Source organism: Rhineura floridana, chromosome 5 (genome assembly GCF_030035675.1).
Source record: "Rhineura floridana isolate rRhiFlo1 chromosome 5, rRhiFlo1.hap2, whole genome shotgun sequence".
NCBI lineage: Eukaryota > Metazoa > Chordata > Lepidosauria > Squamata > Rhineuridae > Rhineura > Rhineura floridana.
Genome location: NC_084484.1, coordinates 181,436,423 through 181,461,882, shown reverse-complemented (window position 1 = coordinate 181,461,882; position 25,460 = coordinate 181,436,423). Strand labels below are relative to the sequence as shown.

The window sequence follows — 25,460 nt, the reverse complement described above, 5'->3', positions numbered from 1 at the left end:
CATGGCAGATTCATCTTGGAGGGAGGGGGAAGAGCACGCCCAGGCAGTCTAGTCTTAGATGTAGTTTGGAGTCTAGAAAACCAGCCACTCTAGTCTCCAAGCTGAGTGGTGTCCAATGGATATTCAGTCTGTCAGAAGTGCAAAGTTTTGCCCACCCTTGGATATGATGCAAAACATAACCTCTTCTAAATGACTGGGGGTTAAACAGATGCCAAGTAGAATGGGAATGCATAGCGACAATCTTATAATGGACTACACTATGTAACATGTGCAGTAAATACATCTGAATAACTAAGATTCTCCTTGTTCTATTTCTACAGTTCATCAAAATGTTTCATTGTGGGAGAGGTTGGGTATGGAGGATGGACACAGGTTCTTTCTTCTTTTCTGGTGCTTCTCAGTCTGGGACTTACACTTTCTTCTGTGAGGATCCCTGCTTGTGTTTTCTAGTCTCTCCTTGCTTGGTTTCCTGGGTGCCGAGACAAACTTTAACATGACTGCCCTATCTGTCTGACACTCTTGCCCCTGTACCTGTGACCCATATAATGCTAACTTCACTAAATACTTCTCTGGTTTGGTTCATACTTGCTAGCATAAATTTTAGTTTCCATGTTGAGAAAAAGTCTGTAGGAAGTGTGCAGTGCTGTGATCAGAGTCTGGAACAGATATACTTATTGGCTTGGGTCAGTGAATGCTGATGTGTCAGTCTTCCACTTCCACCCATTGTTTTGATGCATAGTGGGAGCTCCAGAGCACAGCTCAATATCAGAGAGGGCCTTTTTGGTGGAGTTTATTTTCAGTACAAGTTGCTTCAAGTTGTTTGAGTCAACTCTGGAAAATGTTGTGGAAACCCAAGTCTTCTATTCATTTTTTTTCGGAAACTGCAAAATAGTAATATACTTCAGCTCAGCTGTGGTAATGGAAGTATTCTTTCGGTAGTTCTGAAATCTCTTGGGGTGGGTAAAATAATATGCCTCCAGCAGAACATATTCAAGGGTACATATAATATATCAAACTAAAAATAATCTGTCTGTAGCCTACTTAACCCTAGTTTGTAAAATTCTTCCATAATCTAAGCAATCACTCTTATTAGTAGTACTACTAATCAGGAATTATAGCAATTTTCAAGTGAGTCCAGACTCTGTACTTAAGTAGTTTTAACCCTTATGACCTTCCAAGGATTAAGTATTTCAACTATATCCGGTCTCTTGTAGACTTGAAATGAGCCCATGCTTTCCCAAGCTGCATGGGTAATTAGGTCAATTGGCTGAGGCCCCAGAATTCGACCACTCTGTAATTGGTATAATTTGTGTGTGTTCAAGTGTATATTCCTTAAATGTTGGCTTTTCATTTAGAGCTGAGGATTGGCTACCTCTTATTGCAAGGTTCTTAACTAGTGCTGCATTTAAGCATACTACAGTATAATATCTTATGAAGAACAGTTCTTTTAAAAACAAATACACAGGAAGGTCCTTTCTTCTTCAATAGTAAGCTAAGAGGCTTTCTTTGTCATTGTGCAATATGTTGATGTTGTGAGATTAATGACCTGCAACCAAGCTGACTTCCCATATATATATACAGATAGCTGTGGTTTAAGCATGTTGTTGGCTATGGGGCGACAGTTGTGAAGATTGAGGGCCTGGTCTAGTCTAGAACTTCCAGGAGAGAAGGGAGGCTCTGCATCTAATTTCCAAGCTGAATTAGGAACAGCAATGGCTCTAATATTTATTTATATTTCCATTTATAGACCGCTTACTATCTGAAAGATCTCAAAGCGGTTTACAATAGAATACACAAGGTACAATAAAAAACATATCAAATTAATTTACAAAACAAAATACATGAGCAATATCCATACACATAAACACAGTATAAAAGCCAGAGTAGGCCGCAAGGGACCCAAGTGCAAAAGATTCAAACACTGGAATTCCTTGCATGGGCCTCAGGAAGAACGTATTTGCAGCTGATACTCTGAGCTCTGATAAACCAGGCAGGTGATGGGGATTTAGCACCCATTGACAGCACTAATGTGATCAGGGAAAACGGGGTCCAAAACCTGTCTACTCCCTGGGCTTTCGTGGTGAGATGTTTCAGTTTCTCCAACCAGGGTGTGGTGTGAATGGTCACCAGTCACCTCAATGCACCGCCCTTTCCAGTCGTCTTCTGCACCAACACCAACGAGCCCCCAACCATGACCACCTGGGTCGACTTCGCATCCCGCTCCTCCTCTGCCACTGTGCTAGTCCTAGACAAACGGGTCCTGGATGAGATGAAATGGCTGCCAGGCCCAGGGACCACTGCTGCTTTACCAGGGAGACACTGCGAGCTCTTTCGGGTGCTCACCGTGGCCCCACTGCAACCACCCCAGGAAGGGAGGTGCTGTCGCTGGCTCTGCCTCTGCCATGTTATGGCTTGCTTCACTTATCTATGCGCCGACAGCGGTGAGAACTGCGTGGCCGGCCCTGCCATTTCGGCTCCTCCTTCTCCTCCACAGGGAGGCGGGGGTCCTGAGCCTCCAGGCCCGGCCTCGACGACCATCACTTCCCCGTTCGTCAGCACATGCAGCAGCATGGCGGAGGTAACCACGTCGAGAGCCACAGCGGCCAGGGAGCTGCTGCCTATATTGTCTATAGTCTAGTCTCAGGTGAGCAATCATCTCTATTACCCATGTTAAGCAGGGCTGATGGGAGTTTGGAGTTCAGCGACATCTGGAGGGCTGTTGGTCTTGCATATGGACTCTCACTCACACCGGTCTTTGTGCAAGGGTGGGAAGACTCATATCACGAGTTTCCATCTGAAGGCGCACTTTTTGGACTATACAGATGAGAAGCCTTATTGTAACTGAGTTAGTCTGTATGTTATTGTATAGCTTTCTTGCTTAGTGTTTGGTGTTTTTGATGTTTTATATGCTTTTTGCTTTGTACGTCGCTCAGAGTGGCTGGGTAGCCAGCCAGATGAGCGACTAAGAAATCGAATAAATAAATAATAAAATAAATAAATACTGGTTGCCCACAGTCTAGTCACTGAAGGGTTACCGTGAGGCTGGATTTGTCATGGGCGTACTTTGTGGCCTCGGACATGTTACCGTGTTTTCAGCTTTAGTTTTCTATCTGTGTTGGGCAAAATGAAGGCCTGTGTCATGCAGCAAAGACACAGAGTGTAAAATGTTCCACAAACTGAAAAAGTACTACATACCGTAATGACTTGGCAGTGTTTGGTGCAGTGGTGTTCACATCATGTGTTTCTCGCTTGCAGAATGGTAACCAAGGTCTTCAGGTACTTAGAAGCAAGCTAGACAGCTGCTTCCAGTCCATCCAGCTTAAAAGCCACTCTGGGTCAAGTTTTCCCTTCCTAGCTTTTTAAGGTCTGTGACTTGCAGCTGGGAGGAAAAATCGCTCAAGACTCAGCTACTTGCTGTGCAAATTTGATATGGATCATTTGGGGGAGCTCTATAAGTTAGATAAGAGTCCAACATATTTTAACATGCTAGGAAGGGAAATTAAATATAAAAATCCCCCTAAGGGGGAAGTTGATGGCCAACTGGGCATCAATAAGCAAAGGACTGGTTTTCCTGCAGCATAGCAGGTGCTGTAGAAATTCTGGGGCTACAGATTGCAGATGGGGGGAAGCTTGCTTGCAAAGGGGTGAGCTATGGGCCATGAGACTGCCCAGTCTTTGACTGAATCCCAAATCCCTCAGGTTGAAGAGGCACCCTTAAAAAAGCCCATTCTGACCATTTTCACCTGGCTGCTCTTACTGGGAATTGGAATTTAATCCCTTCTTACAGTACACAGAGCTTCAACTGTAAACCGCCCAGAGAGCTTTGGCTATGGGGCGGTATATAAGTACAATAAATAAATAAATAAACTGATGAAAATTTCCTTTTAAGATGTGACTGGAAATACTACATTTTCAACAATTTCCCCCCGATAGTTAGTTGTGTGTGCGTGTGTGCGTGTGCTGGGATTGGGGATTTGCATCTCTTTACTGGGGTTTCTTCTATTCAGTTTGAAAGGCTAGCAAAAAGTCTGATTAGAGGAAAATCAGGATGTAAACCACATGTTTTTCATGTCAGATTAGAAACAGGTGGGTGCAGTTAAAAATCAATCATTTCCTTAAGCTTAAAAAATAGTTTGGATTGGTTATACATGGGCATATGAAAAACCAGTCGCCAGCATATTGGTATATGTGAGATTGATCTCTCTGAATGCAAAGAGAAGTTCATAAATCACATAACTTAGCAATAAAGATGTTTAGACTTGAGAACCCGGAAGAGCAAATTTTTGTATCTGAAAGGTGGCTTTTTTAAAAATAGCTCCTAGATCCTTTTTAGCTTTGCTTTAACACTTAACATCTGACTGACCTAAGAGGCCTGCGGAGACTCATTATAGCCTTTTCAAATAATGAAGCTGTCCGGTGATGCTGAACAGGTCGAGATTAGTCCAATAACATCATGTGGCTGTGAAATGAAATGAGGGTGTGATTTGGGAAGTGCTTGTCTGAGGTCAGCAAAAAATGACAGGTAGGAGAAGTGAGCTTAGTTAACTGGAGATGGACTGTGCCAAAAGGTATCTTTTTGTAGTCGTGATCATGGCAGCTCACAACAAAAAAATGATTGCAGGATGTCCTTAGTTAATAGTTCACTATAGCAGCAGAAACTGAGGAATACGTCTTTGCTTAACAGCAAGCTAAGAAATACTGAGCTATGGTAATGAATTGCTACATTGCCAGGACAATGCTAATATCCACAAAATAATCAAAGAAAAAAATTGAGCCAGCCTAGTCCTGTTGACTTCACTGAATATTTCTCAGGTGAAGTAAGCTTTTTAGATCTTCTGTTTTTAGTATTTGGAGCTTGAGAACTCTCCTGGACAAAATGCACCATTTTCAAGAGGAAGCAAGTTGTTAGGAAATTGGCTCACTGCTTCTGCTTCAAATGTGATTCTAGTGGTTGGATGCTTCAGCTAGATATCTATTGCTGAAGTTTTAACACTTGATAAGTGTTAAAAGAGACCTCGGGGTTGTAGTGGACAGCACAATGAAAATGTCGACCCAGTGTGCGGCAGCTGTGAAAAAAGGCAAATTCCATGCTAGGGATAATTAGGAAAGGTATTGAAAATAAAACAGCCGATATCATAATGCCGTTGTATAAATCTATGGTGCGGCCGCATTTGGAATACTGTGTACAGTTCTGGTCGCCTCATCTCAAAAAGGATATTGTAGAGTTGGAAAAGGTTCAGAAGAGGGCAACCGGAATGATCAAGGGGATGGAGCGACTCCCTTACGAGGAAAGGTTGCAGCATTTGGAGCTTTTTAGTTTAGAGAAAAGGCAGGTCAGAGGAGACATGATAGAAGTGTACAAAATTATGCATGGCATTGAGAAAGTGGATAGAGAAAAGTTTTTCTCCCTCTTTCATAATACTAGAACTCGTGGACATTCAAAGAAGCTGAATGTTGGAAGATTCAGGACAGACAAAAGGAAGTACTTCTTTACTCAGCGCATAGTTAAACTATGGAATTTGCTCCCACAAGATGCAGTAATGGCCACCAGCTTGGATGGCTTTAAAAGAAGATTAGACAAATTCATGGAGGACAGGGCTATCAATGGCTACTAGCTGTGATGGCTGTGCTGTGCCACCCTAGTCAGAGGCAGCATGCTTCTGAAAACCAGTTGCTGGAAGCCTCAGGAGGGGAGAGTGTTCTTGCACTCGGGTCCTGCTTGCGGGCTTCCCCCAGGCACCTGGTTGGCCACTGTGAGAACAGGATGCTGGACTAGATGGGCCACTGGCTTGATCCAGCAGGCTCTTCTTATGTTCTTAACAGTTCAAGAATTTGGTGTTGGGTTGTACCATATTCATTGGTAGAGATGGGAGGTTAGGAGGATGGGACATATGCCCACATAAGTTTATTTTAGAAGATATATAAGAGAAGAAATCTGTAGTAGATTTTTGTAAAAAGAAATTGAAAAAAGGAACATTGTCTTCTACATTTGCGTTCACCTGTAACTCTCATATAGTATTACAATTTTTAAAAAAAATAGCTTAAGGAGATGCTCATAAACTTTTAATCTTCCATTACCATCTTCATGAGGGTTTTTTTTCTTTTTGAATGAAGTTATCAAGGCAATAAGCACTGACAGGACATGATCTTAAAGCATGGTTAAACTCTAGCACATACTAATTTATATCAGCCTTGAGGTGGGGGAGGGGGCTTAAGAAGGTGAACACATGTTCACTTGAGAGAGAATAAAAAGCTAGTGTATGGCTAAATATTTCTATTTTTAAATTTGTTTTTATTACATTTTTAATTGTACAAATTAACCAGCAGTAGAAAATACTTTAAAATTAAGTGATATCTAACTAATGCACCCCGTCAGTGCAAGGATTATTGCTAGCTCAATGGGACTTCCCCCCTCCCCCTGTGCGCACTTCACACCCTCTGCAGTCAAGGGTTGGGAGGACCCCTAGAACAGATTTATGTGGCATACAGGAGAAGTAAAGGGGGGGATCCTGTTGCACTAGTTGGATACAACCTACTGTTCCCCCCCCCCCCGAAGAGAGCAAGGTTGCGGGGGAGGAGAGGATGCAGTGATGGAGAAATGGTTGAATGATTTAAGAGTAAAATCAAGTTCAGAGGTCTAACGTTGAAAGTTATAAAAAAGATGGTCAAACATGTCATTAATTCTCATGTAAGGCACTGCTGGAGATTAACTGATTCTTGGAAGCTCTGCCTGTCACTAGTTTATTTATATTAATATATCAATAGCATGGGGGGGCTGATGTGGTACGAGTGGGGGACCAGTGCTTGAAGATCTTTAGTGGAAAGTCATTGTGTGAGACGGCATGTGTCCATGAGAGAATTCCAGAACTAAACTTTACTTTTTGAAAAAGGTTTGTAGTAACTGGTCTTCTAATACACATAGTTAATACTGAGATTCTTACATTCACAAAGTATTTTTCTCATAAGAGTCTGGGAAAAGAGGGAAGAAACAATCACTAAGAGTTAAATAGAGAGACAAAGTTTATTTTCTTATCAGTGATGTAAAAATACCTTAAAAGAAACTTCTTTCCCCAGCAACATAATGAAATGCTATCATGTAACAAATTATACTGTGTTTTTTAAAGGGCATATTTATTGTATTCGTATTCTTTTATAATCCAAATTCTGCTACAGTTGGATCAAATAACTCACAGATATAGAAGCAAATTCCTTGTGATTTATACAGCAACAGTGTACAGTGGAATCTTGCTGTGCATATGCTCATTTTAAAATGTGTTTAATTTTCCTCCACTGCAGACAGTTTGGATTTATAGATCTGTTAAGTAAAGCGAGCTTGGATATATAGTGGTTAGAGTGACTTTATATTTCTCAACTTGAAGTGACCCATTAAGAAACTGAAATACTGTAAAACTGAGACTTTTAACAATTTGGTGTACTGTAATGACGCCTGTTAAACCTTTAACTTTCATGGCTCTTGTAAGAAATAACATAGTTTTTATTTTGGTTGCTGTAAAGAATTTGTTTAATGACATGCAACTTCTGTCGTCTGTTATGATCTCATTGCAGAACTCAATTTCTTTCTAAAATTTTTAATCCTGCCCTGTCCGGATCAATATTTTCTGATGTTTGCAGATTTTATACTTAAGTAAAAGCAAAAATTAAAAAGCCACAGCACCCAAGAAAGACTCCTGAGTAAGCTTAGCAATCATGGGATAAGAGGAGAGATCCTGTTGTGGATCAGTAACGGGTTAAGAAACGAGAAGCAGACAGCAGGAATAAAGTGGAATTCCCCAAGGATTGGTATTGGGACCTGGGCCAAGGGGAAAACAATAGAAATTAGTATCTGCAAAGTCCAGAATGATTTCTTATTAAAACTTTAAAAAAGCAGACTATTACAAAACTAATATACAGATTATTTCAAAACTGGAAGCCTTTTAGTGATTATTCAGAGAAGGCACACTGATTGTAAATGTTATTTTTGTTCGGTTTGTAATTTTTGCATTTAGTTTTTGTAATTGAAAACTCCAATATTAATGAGAAAAAGAGCATGCCTCTCCCTCCTTACTCTTCTTCCCAGCTCCTCTCCGGCACAAATTCCTCACACTCTCTCCCCCACAATCCTTACAATACAATCCTATACATATGTACAGAGATGTGAATCCCATTTAGTTCAATGGGGTGGCTAGGAGTACAGCCTAAAATCCTTAAGCAGTGGTCTGTTCATTTATTTACATTTATTTCCCACTTTTCCTCAGGGGTACATGTAGTTCCCAGGTCATCCGTTGAAGTGCTGGCCAGACCCATGCCAGCTTAGCTTCAGCAAAGTGGTGACCTTACATGCCCTCAGACCATGTCCTGGTTATCATTAGCATCAACGTTAACCAAGCATAACGTTAAGCAGTTTCCCTCTTAATCAGCATTTCAAAGCAAGATTTCATGCTGGCTAAGAAACATTGAGAGACCCAGGTTTGCATTAACTGATACAACACACAACACTGACTCCCTCCCTCTCTCGGCAGTGGCTCTTAATTCAGAGCTGGGTTGAATTGGTTAAATTTTCACGTTTCTGGATTGGTGAAAACAGTTTGAATGTACAGACTTCATTATTGGAGGAGAGCGTTTTATGAACGACAGTGGAAGTGGCTGTCATGCCACTAAGCTTTGTGATGGTTGTGTAGACCCATGTGTTCATGTTTTTCCCCTTTCCCATTTTAGATTTCCATTGTATCCAAAAGGAGGAGAGAAACTGCAGTTTGACTATGGCGTCTACCTTCTCAACAAAAATATTGCACAGGTACGTTAGCTCTTGGAAAACTATCCCTCCGTAGCAGAACAATATGGATCCATCATTGGGGAGAGAGTAGGCAGTTACTTCCCTGTCTACATTGCACGCACATGTGTTTTTTGTACTAGATACAGGCAGAAATCATCCTTGTTCACACGATTGGTCATTCTGTGTATACCATGGATACAGTGGGTATAAGGCTGGGCAGCTAACAAACCACACAGTATAGACCATCTGCTTCAGTCCTATGATATCTACCTTTGGACTGCCATTAGTGCCTTAGGTAAGTTTTCCCATGTTAAGATAGGCATAGGTCATCTATAGTTGGCCAGGCTGGCGGTGTGAATGGCTCTTAAGATCGAGTGGAAAACGCTTTATGTTAGAGCTTTGTGGTGTATATCTTGCTCACAGATTCCTCTCTGGGAGGGAGAGGACTGAGGTATACAAAGCAAAATCTTTGGAAAAATCAAAACATGTCCCCAGAGGGGGGATGGAATCTCTGTGAAATTGCAAAGTAAGAACAATGAAAACCATGTCTGACTCCTTGGAGAACGTAAGGTAGAATGATTAGCAGGTCAATACAATTTTTTGCATATCGTTACGGGCGTTGTTTTGACCTGGAATGGTATATCGGGGTGCTCCATTTCAGATTGTTGATAATGGCTTCCATCTGTTTCATCTATTCACTTTTTAAAAAAAATCCCAAGAGGCAAGTTCTTCCTTTCTCTTAAAGAAGCTATCACTAATCGCACACACAGATTCCTGCTGTTTGCAACTGAGTTGAAGAATTTCAGGCTGACATGGCGCGATGCAAGGAATGATGCTAGGAACTCAGTTGATAAAAACAAGTGCCGTGCAGTAGGAATCTTCCACTGCATTTGTTACAAACAGGCTGCCTGCTTCTTAATCCCTTGTGAGGAAGAACTGCCGGGAGACACCTTTCCTGTTAGTACATGCAAATTATGCCACCATGGTACACATTTTAATATCCTTAGACTGAGCATGTGGACAGTTGAAACTTAAAATGGAAAGAGATGGACCTGAACTAGCTCTCCTTCTAGTGATTCACTACGACTAGACAGAAGGCTTAGGTTTATTAAATTTATATATCACTTCCCACTAAAAAAGGTCCCAAAGTATACATAAAATCCTCCAAGTTAAACCTTATCGTTGAACTTAAGGCTTCTAATTTAAGATATTTATTCAAAAAGTAAAATGCAGGAGAATAGTAGGTGGTATAGCACAGTGGGGTGGAGAGCCTGGCTGGGGGTCCAGAGTCTGTGAGTTCAAATCCCCGCTCGTGTCTCCTGGGTGTCAAGGGCCAGCTAAAGAACACCCCCACAGGGAGTGGCTCAGGGGTGACGTGCCCTGCCACCTGTGCAGCCGTGGGCAAGCTGCATAGTCCCAAGGAGCCCAGTTGCCCCCATCTGGCAGTTGCAGATGAGAAAGGGGCTGGCTTGTGCAGCTGTGGCAAGTTGAGCAGGCCCTAGCCAGCTGGGGAGGACTAGCCTCCGAGGGAGGCAATGGTAAACCCCCTCTGAATGCCACATACCATGAAATCGCTATTCATAGGGTAGCCGTACGTTGGGATCGACTTGAAGGCAGTCCATTTTCAGTAGCTTGCACTGAAAATAAAAGTCAAGCAAAATAGTCTAACCCTTGTACTAAGACTTAATCCCCCCCTCCCATTCATTCACAGATGCAAAGGTAGTTGTGTCCTGCATACCCAGTACTGTAGCCTCTGTTCTTGTAGAGGACAAGTGGAGTTCCCTTGGGTCATTGAGGGCAGAGAAAAACAGCACAAAATCGTCCTATTTTTATTTGATGATCCCAAGATGTGGGGAAGGGACAGATGAAACAGAATCTAAGTCATATGGTATTCTGATCATACCTGGTTGTCCACATACACTCCTATGAAACTGCTGAAGCTCATGGAAATAACCCTAAAAGGTGTAAGATGAGTGTCCTCCTCTCAGACATTCTCTTAGGTCAAATCGGACAACAGCTTATGGGGACACTCGCTTTGGGAATTATGGGTGACGACAGTTGTTTAGGAAAAGATGTGGAATTCTGAAGAACAATGGCAGGGGAACTAATTTTTTCATTGCATCATAAGAAGACTCCTGCTATCCACAGGTGACAGTTGTGGATTGGATTGCCTGATCCTTTCTCAGACCCAGGATTCGCTTTTAACTGTTATCTGCAACTTGTGGCCCATCTTTTTTTCCGCTGTAATATTAACCCTTTACTCTGTGTCAAAGTAAGTGTGTGTATATATAAATAAGCTGAGCTTGAATCCTGGCAAGACGGAGGCACTGGGGTGAGTGGTTCCCATGTTTGAGAAATTGGTCAGTTGCTTGCCCTGGTTAGGGCTGCACTCTCCCTGAAAGAGCAGACACACAGTCTTCTGGACTCAGCTCTGTCACTGGAGGCCCAGGTGTTCTCAGTGGCTAGAAGTGCCTCTTATCAACTATACCTGGTAAGACAACTAGGACCATTCCTAGACTGGGAGAGCTTGGCCACAATAGTTCTGGCACTGGTGACTTCAAGACTGGGTTACAGCAATGCATTCTATGCAGGGCTTCCCTTGCACTTGATTCAGAAACTGCCATTAGCGCAGAATGCTGCAGACAGATTGCTGACAGGAGTGAGACCTTGTCAGCATATAATATCTCTGTTACCAGGCCAAGTTGAAGGTTACTGGTATAAGAGCTTGGCACCAGTTTACTTGCAGGACTGCGTTACCCCATATGTGCCCACCCAAGCACTTTGACCTGCGGAACTGGCCCTGTTGCATGTGCCACATGATGCTCATTCAGCACTTGTAAGAAATTGTTCTTTTAGTGTGGCAGCACCTACTCTTTGGAACTCCCTGCCTATTGACATCAGGCAGGCACCTTCTCTGTATTCCTTTGGTGCCTGCCTAAAACTTTTTGTTCAGCAAGCCTATCCAGACACATAGATGTTGATCTGTTTTAATCTTTGTAGTTTGTTGTTTTTAAAAATGTTTTCCATATTTTTAAAAACTGTTTTATTGGTTATTTTAATGTCTTTTATAAACAGCTTAGAGGTTTTTACAATCAAGTAGTGTATAAAGTTTGTAAATTAAAAATATATATGATACATACATAGTATGTATTATATACACAAACACACTTTTCTCTGCCCTTCTCTCTTTCTTAGAGAGCCAGTGCGGCATAGTGGTTAAGGTGTTGGACTCTACGGCCTGGGAGACCAGGGTTCGAATCCCCACACAGCCATGAAGCTCACTGGGTGACCTTGGGCCAGTCACTGCCTCTCAGCCTCATGAAAACCCTATTCATAGTGTCACCATAAGTTGGGATCGACTTGAAGGCAGTACATTTCCATTTTCTCTCTTTCTTCCTCTCATTCATTCTTAAAAGATGGTTGTGGCACTTCTGGCATGACTTTCATTTTTAGGTCATGAGTTAATTTGGCTTCCTCTTGCTGCTTAGGCTTGCAGGCTCTCCTTTGCCTACAACTTTTTGTCCTTGGATCCTGCAAAACCAATTCTCCTGCCCAGAAAGTAACCATGACTGTGGTACATAATAAACTATTTTAATAGTTAACAAATAAAACGAGCAGATACTTCAACATTCACTTCCAATTGGTCAGAAATATAAGGCAGGTAATTAAAAAAATATATTTCTCCCCCCTCCATTTTTAAAAAATTGGTTTGAAATTTATGAATATGTTAGCAGGTTGGCTGACTTTAAATATGGGAAGTTGGTGTTGGGAAGGAGTGAGTAGCTGGCTATTTCCTTGGTTTCATCTGGGTGACTTTGATTTGGGGACACCTGGGAAAATCAAAGCCTTATTTCCAGCTCATGAACGTCTTCAGACTTGGGTTTGTCATTGGTGCTGGGAAGAAGTGGGTGCCTGGCCATTTATCTTTGCTTGTTGATAATTTGTTTAGAGCATTTTTATACTGAGAAGGCTCTCAGAGTGCTTTACATACAATTAATGAAAACTAGATGGCCCCTGCCCACACGGTTTCAATCTAAAAGATATAACACGGGGGGGGGGAGGATAGGGAGGGAGGAGGGGACAAAAGCGTACACAGGCACCTATTCTTAAAGTTAAAATAGTTGTTCCTGTAATGGCCAACTGGAATGGAAACAGGTCTGGGACCAGTGGAGTCTACTGGAGTTAGTCTTTCAGTCTGTCTTGTCTAAGGGGAAATTAATATAAAAAGTAAACGTTCATGTCCTGGATTCTAGAAGAAGGTGGAACCCTTCATTCCTCAGCACATAGCCTATTGCTTCAGATCAGGAGTTTCCTTGGTTCATTACTTAATAAATATGGTGCAGTATGAGAACTCATCTGTGCTTAACATGGTGACATCTAAGATTTATTTTATTATTTCTTTACTATATTTATATCCCACCCTTCCTTAACAAAAACACCTCCCTGTTGTAGATTATTCAAAGCACTTGTTTGCTTTATTTCTCAGTGACTGATATCCAATGTCAAGTCATACTCAAGACTAGACCAATTGAAATCAGTGGACTTAAGTCTATTGATTTCAGTAGGTCCACTCTGTATAAAACTAACATAGGGTGTTACCTCTTGTTTATTAAGCCAGTTTATCTGTCAAGTATTGTAAATAAGATGTTGCCAATGTATTTCATATTGTTTCTGTAAATAACTATCCCATCAGTCCGTTAAAGTTATCTGCATATAGCTGTGCTATAGGGTGATGGCATTTTAAAACATGAGACTATGACCATTTTTTAGCACTCTCTTGATGTCCATTTCTGTGCCCAAAAGCTAATAATACACTGAGGTGAGACTTAAGATTTTTTTGTACTGCATTGCTTTGCTTTAATGCGTTAAAGTAAAAATGGACACAATTTTTAAGTAATCAGGGAATAGCACCTTCAGTTGCCCCACACCAATCTCATGCTTTGGTGTTGTCAGGTTCAAACTTCAGCTTCAGTTTCCTTTAACTACAGCAGGTACTTATCAAAGCCATATGTGGAGGCAGGCAAGAAAATGAGCACTCTCATACTTTGAGTACTGGAGGAACTTGTAGCTAACCTATGCAGACAATAATTGTCAGGGAATGGAAATCCAGAGCAGCCACTGTGGTCCAGAAAACTGGAAAGATATTTAAAGGCGAAGTCACTCTTTGGACAGCGGCAGGGAACCCACAGTCCACAGCTTGGCCTCCCCATTTGGCCTGTGAGACCATTTCGGCCAAACCATGCCTATCTCCCCTACACCTGGTGGCATATGTGACCTCAGGTGCAGGGCAGGTAAAGGCATAGCTGGGTCAAAAGTGAGTTTGTAGGGATTACCAGTCAGCTGATCATCAGTACTTGCAAAGCACAGAGCTGTGTCTTTGCAAATGGGGTTTCTTGGCATTATTGTGAAGTCAGGTGCTTGACAGGTAGCAGCCCCGCCCACCTGTCAGATGTGGTTGATGGGGATGGGAGAGATAAGGATCCATCGCACCAGCTGGATCTAAGGTGTGCTGGACTTCGTTTATTTAGGGCTTGAAAGGGCTTTAATGCCATGTTGTATCAATCAAATGCCTCATCTAGTGTCTCTTCTGAAATCAAAATTACCTTTAGAGAAATATTAGTTTTGTATTGACAGTAGGTAATGTGCTTGGAATATTGCAGAGCAGCAATGGCTAAAACAAAATTAATTAATTCAAGGTTAGGTCTTTCTCACAAAACTTTGCATGGCTTAGGTCCTGTTGCAGTTTCTAATGTCAGCTGAGAATGTTCTTGAATTTAACTGACTGAATAATAGAACGTCTTTCTGTGTGCTGGTGAGAGGCAGTCTTGCAGGCTGTTCTGCATGTTGGGAAGTTCTTAACTTCGACCACAAATACCTGCTCTTTTGTTAAGCCATACAGAGGTAGCCAACATGGTTCCCTCCAGGTGTTGTTGTGCTGCAGCTCCTATCAGCCTCAGCAAGCATAGCCAATGATCAGAGATGATGAGAGTTGTAGTCCAATAGTATCTGCGCTGGTTACCAATTTGCTACAGGGCCAGGCTTAAGATTCTCGTGTCATTTCACAAAGCCCTAAGCAACTTGGGCCCAAAGTACCCTAAGGCCTCCCTGATTCCTTATGTTCTGCCTGGATTGCACAGGTCTTCTGAAGGGGCACTTCTGCTGCCCCTGAAGTTTGACTAGCCTTTACCAGGGACCAAGTGTTAAGTGTGGAACTCCTTTCCAAGGGAGGTTTGGCAGGAGCCATCTCTGCTAGTTTTTAGTCATCTTCTAAAGACTATTATTCCAACGGACCTTTCACATCTGAGAGTCTTTGCCAACCAGCTATTGCAGATGCGTTTGACATTTTACAGTTGTGTTTACTCTGTTTTTTAGGTTGTATACCGCCTTCTGATATTTTATATGAAATTACCATTTATAAAAAATTGAATTAGCCAATGTGGGGTCCTCCTGTTTTGTTTATCTCTGTGTTCAGTTGTGTGTGTTCTACAGTGATGATTTCAGCAGTGGCTCCTGGCTTAGGAGACCCTGGTGCCGGCTACACTTTCCTCATCCAGTGGATTGTGTTCCCAGCTGTCCCTGCAATGGGTAGCTGAGTGGTGTGTATGGATGGGTGAGGACATCCCTAATAATATTGGATCACCAGTTTTAGGGTTTATAGGGTCACTTGTGGGCTTCCATTTCATGAAAGGGGCTAGTGTGGGCAGGGTGGCATTGCTACTTTCCCAAGGTTTTTATTTTAACTTGGAGCTTCGGCATCCTCCACAACTCTGAAGCCTGCACAACCTGACTGGCATGCTGCTGCATACTTCCAATGGATTTGTTTCACCGCTCAGCTGTTTTCTTGGGGGCCCAGAGAAACCTTAGCACTCTGAGTCTCCTATACTGCCTCTGCTCTGATTATAATCAGTGTGGATGTGCATTTCGAGGTCTCTATTAATGGAAGAATCTGCTGTGTATTAGCACTATACTGGTTTTGGCCTTGAGCCATTCCATCTAGTGGTCAGCATCTAACTGCCCATCATAATGGGGACCCTTTTGGCCTCATAAATGCTTTCGTACTTGCATCTTCACGGGCACCTGAAGTGTGTTGACTGCATGTTAAAACCACTTGTACTGTTCCCATTGAAAAAGATCTGCTGATTCTACCCCACCTCTTGCAAAGCATTGCACTTAAAAGGAAAAGCTTAAATCTTGAGTAGAGTCTGCGATTCCACTGTGATACCTAAGAGAAAGCTGACATGATCTCAAACTTGGAGCCAAGAAAGCTTTTATCTGACTTGAAGGCTTCTTTCGGATGGTGCTGTTGAACTCCCTTGACAACTCCAAAATTAAAATGATTAAGTGAAAATAGCGCACAGTTGTTACTTTTATATGGAGAACAGTCTCCTTCCCATTCTGTAGCCTCCCAGCCTGCCTATATTTGGAATTGATGTATGCCTTCCTCAAGTTTCTTAATCCAGTTATTTATATGCTACAAAGCATTAGAAGTTGAGGATGGGCTTTTAAAGATGATGTATTGTACTGTGTTAGTAACTCCCATATAGAATGCCTGTCTTTAACAAGGAAAGGGAGGGAAGGAAGAGCTTTAAGCATAATGTGAATGGCATTTTATCATACGGTCACCTAAGGAATTTTAAGACGTTAGAAGGAATGATAAAACAATGGCAAAGAATTCGTCTTGGAGTCTCTTCACTGCACTGAATACTACTCCGTGAAGGGGGATATCCTGGCTCAGTGAAAAGGCTTTGCCCAGCCTTAGGATTTGGGGTGGGGGGTTGGACCAACCTTTTCCTTCGTAATCAGCTGTGTGTTTTGAAGAAAAGAGAGCCTGTACATACGCAGGCATACATATGTGCACCCATGCTTATGTCCGTGCTTATAATCCCCTGCCCACCCTTTAACGTTAGCTCTCTGGTTATGGAGGTCTCGTGACTGCGCAGGCACAAGGGCCAAAGACGTTTCTGTGCCGCCTCCTGTCCCTGCCTCTAAAGCAGTAGTTCAGGACCCTTTTTTTATAGTTCACCTGCCCACCAGAATTCCCATGCAATTTCTTTTATCATTATTGGAAAATGTATGGGTTTGCAGCATATATTTCTGTTCAAGGTATTCAAAAGAGTGTTGCCACATGCCTTTAAACACACACACAGAAGCTTGGACCCAGGAGTTTCACTCGTCCATTTGTTTATTATTCAATTCGTATCCCGCCCTTCCTCCCAGCAGGAGCCCAGGGTGGCAAACAAAATGCTAAAAACACTTTAAAACATCATAAAAACAGATCTTAAAATACATTAAAACAAAACAGCGTTAAAAACATTTTTTTAAAAAACAACTTTTACAAAAGGGTTAAAAACATTATTAAAAAACATATTAAGCAATTCTAACAGACGCAGACTGGGATAGGTCTCAACCTAAAAGGCTTGTTGAAAGAGGAAAGTCTTCAAAAGGAGCCGAAAAGATAGCAGAGATGGCGCCTGTCCAATATTCAAAGGGAGGGGATTCCACAGGGCAGGTGCTGCCACACTAAAGGTCCGTTTCCTATATTGTACAGAACAAACCTCCTGATAAGAAGGTATCTGCAGGAGAACCTCACCTGCAGAGCACAGTGATCGGCTGGGTATATAAGGGGTAAGACAGTCTTTCAGGTATCCTGGTCCTGAGCTGTATAGGGCTTTGTACACCAAAACTAGAACCTTGAACTTGGCCCGGTAGCAAATGGGCAGCCCATGGTTCATGCCCACCTTCCCACTGCAGCCCTTTGAGCCTACCACAGAGCCATTTCTGTGGGTCTGAGAACCCTCTGGAGCAATGTGCAGTGTGGAATGGGACCTTCAGCTGAGGGTGGGAAAGGGTGGAAATTGTAGAGCCACTACTTCTGCATGCACACATGAATGGAAGGTGCTTTCGCTTGTACTTTACCATGTTTCCCGAGAATTCCAACTAAAATCTGAGTTGCCTTTTTTTATGAATTACTTAGAAACATGCTTCAGGATCTTTGATCTGAGGCATTAAAGCTGGTCCCAGTGCCAGTATCCCAAGCCCACCAAAAGACCTTGTTTTTTAAAATTTAGGCTGCATAGTGGAAAGTGCTTTTGGCCACCTGAGCTTTCAAGTGAAGATAACTTCCTCTGGAATTTTCCAAATTCCATAGTCTTTCTGTGACTGTTTCCGAGATCCAGCTTGAAATTATTACAAGAGGCTCTTGCAGATCTGCACAGACAGGAGTGTGAGAATCGAGCAATGTCTGTGAAATGCAAGTGAACAGCAGCTGTTGATTAGGCATGCTGAAAGGTAATCACTCAGCAGGCACAGCTGTTTTAAACCATACTAAATCTTCCTTCATCTAAACTCCCTTAAAGCACTAACCTCTGAGTAGTGGACCAGTAAAAGACTTGCTAACAAATGCCTTTGAGATAAACGGTTGTCCAATCAGGTGGCTGCTATAAAGTTATTAAAATAAATCTGATTAGATTAAAACTCATGCAGTTACTTGTCTCTTAAATTTCCATATGAGTAAAAATGAGACCTCTGAAGCAAAAGGTCCCCCTCCTCGTTTTTAGATTATGCATGGTGGTGGTTGCATGGCCATAAACGTAGAAGAGGCAGAAAGAAAATAGCCTCTTAAGTAGCACTTGCCACCTGTGGTTTTTAGAAGTACTTTTATTAAGGTTTTTTTTAACCATTAACATTGCGTTTTTTTAAAAGAAATGTTATAAAGTACATGGTTGCAGATTCACCTGCAAGGTTCTATATAGAACCATGCATATCCAAAGAGAGCTTAACTTGACTCAGAATAGCTGTTATCGCAGTGTACGATGTCAATTTGAAATAGGGTTAAGACCACTTACGAAGTACTTCTATTCAGTAATATTTTAAAAAATAATCTGATATCCAGTTAATTGTGGCACCTCCTTGAACCAATAAAGTTTTATATCAGTTAATCGAACTGGTTAAAGCATTGCAACCTTAAAAAAGATCCTCCCCCATCTGTACCAAGTGATCAAAGTGCAGATTAATTTCTTGATAGCAAAAGCTTTAGGGGCAGGGTGTTTGCTTAGTGGTAGAGCCTCTGCCTTGCACTCAGAAGGTCCCAGGTTCAGTCCCCAACATCTCCAGGTAGGGCTGGGAGAGAACCCTCCCTGAAACCCTGGAGAGTTGCTGACAGTCAGTGTTGACAGTACTGAGCTAGATGGACCAATGGGTCTGATTCAGTGTAAGGCAGGTGTCTACGTTCCTAGGTTCCTATGTTTGGGGCACAATAAAGAGTCTGTTTGTGGAAGATGGGCTGATCTGACTTGTGGCCCATGGATGCCCTAAGAATAGTCAACTGCAAACGCCACATTAAAATGAAGACGATGCAGTGATTACTAGAAGCTAGACCAGTCAGCTTGTCATCAAGCCCTGGGAAAATTCTGGAGCAGATGATAAAGCAGTCAATCTGTAAGCACCTTGAAACCAACGCAGTGATTACTAGAAGCCAACATGGATTTATCAAGAATAAATCCTGCCAGACTAATCTCATTTTTGATCAGGAAACCTCCCTGGTATCTCAACTTCAGCAAAACTTTTGACAAAGTGCCCTGTGATATTCTGATTAGCAAGCTAGCTAAATGTGGGCTGGATGGAACAACGATCAGGTGGATCCACAGTTGGCTCCAGAATTGTACTCAAAGGATGCTTATCAAGGGTTCCTTCTCAAACTGGGAGGAGGTAATGATCGGGGTACCACAGGGCTCAATCCTGGGCCCAGTGCTCTTCAACATATCTATGAATGGCTTGGATGAGTAGGTGTAGGGCAGCCTTTCCCAACTAGTGGGCCACCAGATGTTGTTGGACCACAATTCCCATCTTTCCTGACCATTGGCAGTGCTGGCTGAGGCTGATGGGAGTGGTGGTCCAGCAACACCTGTTGGCCCACTAGTTGGGAAAGGCTGGTGTAGGGAATGCTTATCAAATTGGCAGTTGATACAAAATTGTAAAGGATAGCTCATACACTGGAGGACAGAAACAAAATTCAAAGGGATCTAGATAGGTTGGAGCATTGGGCTGAAAACAACAGAATGAAATTTAATAAGGATAAGTGCAAAGTTCTACACCTCGGAAAAAGAAACCAAGTGCACAATTAGAAGATGGGGGATACTCGGCTAAGCAATACTTGGGATCTTGGGATTGTTGTTGATCACAAGCTGAATATGAGCCAACAGGTACGATGTGGCTGCAAAAAAGGCAGCTGCAAGTTTAGAGGAGGCCAGTGAGGATAACTGGGACTGGAAAAAAAACCCTTTGAGGAGACGTTGAAAGAACTGGGCATGTTTAGCCTTGAGAAGAGAAGACTGAGGGGAGATATAGCATTCATGAAAGGTTGCCACACAGAAGAGGACCAAGATCAATTCTCGATCGGCCCAGAGTGCAGGACACGAAATAATGTACTCAAGTTACAAGAAGCCAGATTTCGACTGAACATCAAGAAAAACCTCCTAACTATTAGAGCAGTGTGAGAGTGGAACCATTGACCTACGGAAGTGGTGGCCTCTCCAACGCTGGAGGCCTTCAAGAGGCAGCTATACAGCCACCTGTTGGGTATGCTTTAATTTGGATTCCTGCATTGAACAGGGGGTTAGACTCGATGGCCTTATAGGCCCCTTCCAACTCTGAAGAAGAGCTGAGCTCAGTGGTGGGCTTGTGCAGCTCCTGTTTGTTCCAGTGGGGCTTGCACAGGAGAGCCTCTTGGTGCATTGTAACCCTTGCTAGCTAGTGGGAGTGATCTGCATATCAGATAGTTCATTAAATTAGTAGACTTCAGAGGAGCAATTGTTATGGGTGGAAATCTAAGCCCCCTCCCGAAATAGCAGTGGAGCTGTACTATCACTTCCACCCCCTCCGCACCAAAACTTTGAGGATGATCTTGAGATGTAGAGAGAGCTCAGAGAGACATTGAACGGAGGAAATATTACAATGGGTTACTTAAGCAATGGTAGGGATTATCACCACCCTATGGGGAGCAGAGCAGGTGATTGTGCCTGACCTCGCTCAGAGGGGCAACATGAGATCGGGACAAGTGTGCGCGGGGGGGGGGTAAAGTCAGGGAGAGAAATGTTGCCTTTGCCTATTAAGGCCAGCCAATAACTTTGGACCCCTGCTGAAGAGGAAGGATGCCATTTTGAATTTCTCCAAACTCTTTTATGTCAGCCCTCTGTCAACCTTGGGATGAGGCAGGATTGGCAAATAAGGAAATGAAAAGGAGAGCCTTAGTTAGGCTGTTTCATGGTGATGGCAAGCTGCCACGATGTCATCCTCTGTAACATTCTGTTTGTGGCTGGGTGTATTGGCAATAGAATATAGAGGGACGGCAGTGGAGTGATCTTTCTTGCAGGGATGGGGAGGCAGCTCTCTGCAGCTGCTGGTCCTACGGCCAGTCTTTCCTTTCCCAGGCTGTTCAGCCTGGGAGACGGGGGTGGGGGTGCAACCTCCCAGGTGGTTCTTTGTCCCCGCTGGTGGCAGAGACCAGAGTGTACTTCCCTTCAGTTCTGCAGTCCCAGGGCAATAGCAGTCTAGGTACCACACCTGTTGCCCCTTACAGTGCAATCCTCCGCTTTCTCAGAAACGAGTCTCATGATGTTCAGTGGTGCTCATGCCCTTCTAAGTGTACTTGGAATTGCAGCCTTCAAAGGGCAAACTTCTTCTCTGACGTTAAGCCTGTACTTCTTGGTAGTACAGCTTGCAAAGCCAGCTGTCCATCTTAAGCCCTTTGCAGTTTATTCAAGTGTTCAGAAGAACTGTGCACTAACTCTCTCATAATTCTGTCTTCGTAGCTCAGATACCAACATGGGCTAGGGACTCCAGATCTAAGACAGACGCTTCCTAACCTGAAAAACTTCCTGGAGCATGGCCTCATGGTCAGATGGTAAGTAGTCATGACTTTATCTGTTCTGTGCAGTAGTGGAAAGATGGGGTAAACAGAAGTTTGTCAGAACGGACTCTACACCTGGGAAGTTTCCCTTAGCGCCATTTCCAATGGCTTCTCAGTTGGCTTCGTGTCCCTCTACGGACCTGTTATCACCTGATGGTCAGGGATGGAAGGATTTCAGTTTCATTCTCTCAGTATTTCATTTTTCCCGTCCTGAATTTGGTTCTCCGCAATTCTGCAGCAGACCCAGGCTGTGGTCTGAAGGCACATAAGGGCAGCTCGCTGCTGAAGCTAAGCAGGGTCAGGTCTGGTCAGTGCCTGGATGGGAGACTGCATGGGAACCATATATAAGCCACCTTGGGTTTCTATCAGGAAAAGAAAGGCGGGGCATAAATGTCATAAATAAATAAATAAATTGCAATTTCTTTTTTAAAAAATCCTCATGAATTTTTTTCAGTATTTTAGCATGAATTTGTCCGAATAAATGTATTTGTATTGGGTTACTGATCACATGGGTGACGCTGCCCACTTCTTAAAAAAGGTAAAGGTGTCCCCGCACCTGTAGTGCGAGTCGTTTCCGACTCTTAGGGTGATGTCTTGCGACGTTTGCTAGGCAGACCGTATATATGGGGTGGGATTGCCAGTTCCTTCCCTGGCCTTTCTTTACCCCCCAGCGTATGCCGGGTACTCATTTTACCGACCACGGATGGATGGAAGGCTGAGTGGACCTCAACCCCTTTTACCGGAGATTCAACTTCCTCCTTTCGTTGGAATCGAACTCCAGCCGTGAGCAGAGCTTTTGGCTGCGTTATTGCCACTTACCACTCTGTGCCACGGAGGGTCTCTAGATGACCTCTAGCATGAGAGAATTATGTGTTAGAATCTCCAATTCTTCTGTGAGTAAATATGAGGCCTCATATTCAGGCAGAAGCTTCCAGCTTGGAAAAGCTTTAAAAGGCTAAGAAAAGGGTTTTCCTAAAGCTTCTGAAACTGTGTGTATGTGAAGGGTTGGGGCAGGCCTCCATATGTCATGTGGCTGCATTTCCCCCCCACAATCCTGTATTTCTTCATAGCTTTCCCCCCCCCCCAGGTTCCCATTGATCATAGTTTGGTTCAGTGCAGCCTCATATGCAATGGCATGATAACTCCAAACTTTGGTTAATATTCTGTTGCCTCTTACCTAATGCTTCTCATCTCCACCACTGTGCTAGGTCAGGGTACCCTTATGTGGTATGGATGGTTGTGTCTCAAGGTATTACCGCTGTCTGTCACTTAGGCTGGCTGGAACGTGTCAGCCACCTAGCAAATAGATCAAACACTATGCAACACATGTCATTTGCATAACTTAATTGGCTCATGGTAAACAGACAGGATTTGGCTTTTCCCACTGTGGAATGCTGCTTTCTGACTTGAGCTGGACCTTTATCCCTAGGTACCTCCTTAGAGTGGCATGTTCTCATTATCAAGACAAAATACATTCCTTGCCCTGCTAATATTTCAAAACATATATGGATATTAGCCCTACTTCTCTGGGACTATCGCATTCCCCCATAGCATATATCTATGCCTCATTTCTTTCTCACCTCCAAGACTCAGATAGGTCTGATGATTCCGAACGGTTCCTCCAGGTACTTCCTCACAGTATAAATGGTAATGAGGCTTTTCATAGATCCTCCCTCAAGGGGAAGATTAGGTGGTTCAAGAACGCTTGAGTGCAACAGCCCAGTTCACATGTGCGTGTATGGAATGTATGCTCAGAAACGTCTGTGCACAGATGGTTAAATTGATATCCGCAGGGCCCCAGCTATTAAAATTAAGATTTATGGTGGCATATATACAGCAGGTAGGCTGCACTATTGACTGGCTAGAGTCTCTTGATCCACATGACTGAGAAAGCATTACCAAATACCCCTTCACTTCTGTTAGAATGAGATTGGAGAGGATTAAGTCTCTCTGTGAGTTTTCTTGTTTACAATTTTTCTGTGCGATTCCTTCCACTTGATAATCCCTCGGCTTTTTATGTTTAATTCAGTGCCCTTGGTAATCGGTAGGGTGAAGTGGACAGGGTTAATGTTTATGCTTCCCCACTTTATCCCAAGAGCTCGGGTTACAGTGGGCCATCTAACTTTATTCTCTCCTCCCCACCCCAAAAGGAGAAAAGATAATTTGATTATGAGGGAACATCCTGATGAAGGAAGCTCTAACCCAAAAATGCTTATGTCACAAATAAATGCCTTGGTCTTTAAGGTGTTCTTGTGAGTTTAGGCTTAAAATGACTTGCATGTGAGTCAAGCATTGATTTGAAACTGGGTCTGCACCAGGATACTGCAGTGGCATCAAGGAAAATAGGCTTCAGGCTGCTGCTCAGCTCCTGGCTTGCTTCATAGCCATGGACAAATGATCGTCATGTTATTGAAGTGGGGCAACACGGAGCAAACTCACAGGTTGAGTTGTTACCCTGGCAGAGTCTTCAATTTCTAAATCCAGGGGATAATAATTTTGTAGAAAATGCCTGCTGAAACTTAGCTGCTGAAATGTCTGTCTTCACCTCTGTTACAAATCCACAGTCATAGCAACTAAAGAATTCTGTCTCACACACACGCACAGAGCACGTAGTTAATTTATGGAATTGCTGCCACAAGACACGGTGATGGCCAGTAGCCTATCTAGCATTAAAAGGGATTGGTCTATCACTGGCTGCTAATCATGATGGCTGTTGGGTGCAGAGCTAAGAAGGGCCTGGCTGGACCAGACCAAAGATGCCTGCGGCAAGCCCATAAGCAAGACCTGAGAGCAACAGCTCTCTCTCTCTGCTCAAGTTCCCTGGCAACTGGTATTCAGAGGCATACGCGCCCCTAGTGCACAGTTGTCAAGACTGGTAGCCATTTGATACCCTTGTTTTCTATGAATTTGTCTAAAATTAAAGCCATCCAAGCTGATGGCCGTCTCCTCATCTTGGGGCTCTAGTGTCTTTGGGCGATAGTTTGCGTGCTTCGGATTAACACTTAGAGTAGTTTGTTCAGTGGAAGGCAAAGCCTTTTTCAGACTAGAGAATTCTGCTAAGCATTTCACTGTCTCTGTTGCACAAATTACAGCACTGAGCCTCCCTCGCATTCATATCCGTTCCGATTCATGCCTTCCTTAACGTTCTTTTCGGATTTTTTGTCTGGCAACATTTGCTTTTGTGGCATAGTATTTTATATGATTAACACGCTCCTTTTTTGCATCCCAGAGAAGCAATTTATTGCTTTGAAATATTTGTGTTGTCGTTTCGGATATCCATGTGTTTTCTGTGTTTACACAGTTTGCTAATAAAATATGTATGTAGGCAGGTAAAGAAATGTGTTGAATGCTCTTGGAACCACTTTAATTAGTCCTCCTAGGAAGAGTGTGATGCTGCTGCTGCTGCTCCTAAAATAAACGGCAGATACGCATTTTGTATGAGCAGAAAAGTAGGTATGGTTTTAAGGCTTGCTTTTTGCCCTGTGCATTCATGATAGATGAATGCTCCTTCAGGTCACTCCTTTTGTAGGACTGAGCCAAACGTCTTCCCTTCCATAGCTCTAAAGGGGGGGACTTGTTTTATTAAGCCCTCTCCCCATTTGCCCCTTTCTTTGCTATCTCTTCATGGCAGCAGTGACTGTGGCTTTTGCTCCTGCTTTATTTATGTATTTATTATTTGATTTGTATCCCACCCTTCCTCCCAGCAGCAGACCAGGGCGGCAAACAAAGCGCTAAAAACACTTTAAAGCATCATAAAAACAGATCTTAAAATACATTAAA

General features: G+C 43.0%; 1 protein-coding gene across 2 annotated transcripts in view; it reads left to right on the top strand.

Moving 5' to 3' along the window:
• UVRAG (UV radiation resistance associated) overlaps positions 1-25,460 on the top strand; it is a 112,213-nt gene that overhangs the window by 75,166 nt on the left and 11,587 nt on the right. For both annotated transcript variants that reach the window (XM_061629051.1, XM_061629050.1), the window contains 2 exons: positions 8,716-8,794; positions 21,583-21,674. In XM_061629051.1, the coding sequence (XP_061485035.1) occupies positions 8,716-8,794; positions 21,583-21,674 (171 nt within the window). The remainder of the gene's footprint in view (positions 1-8,715; positions 8,795-21,582; positions 21,675-25,460) is intronic.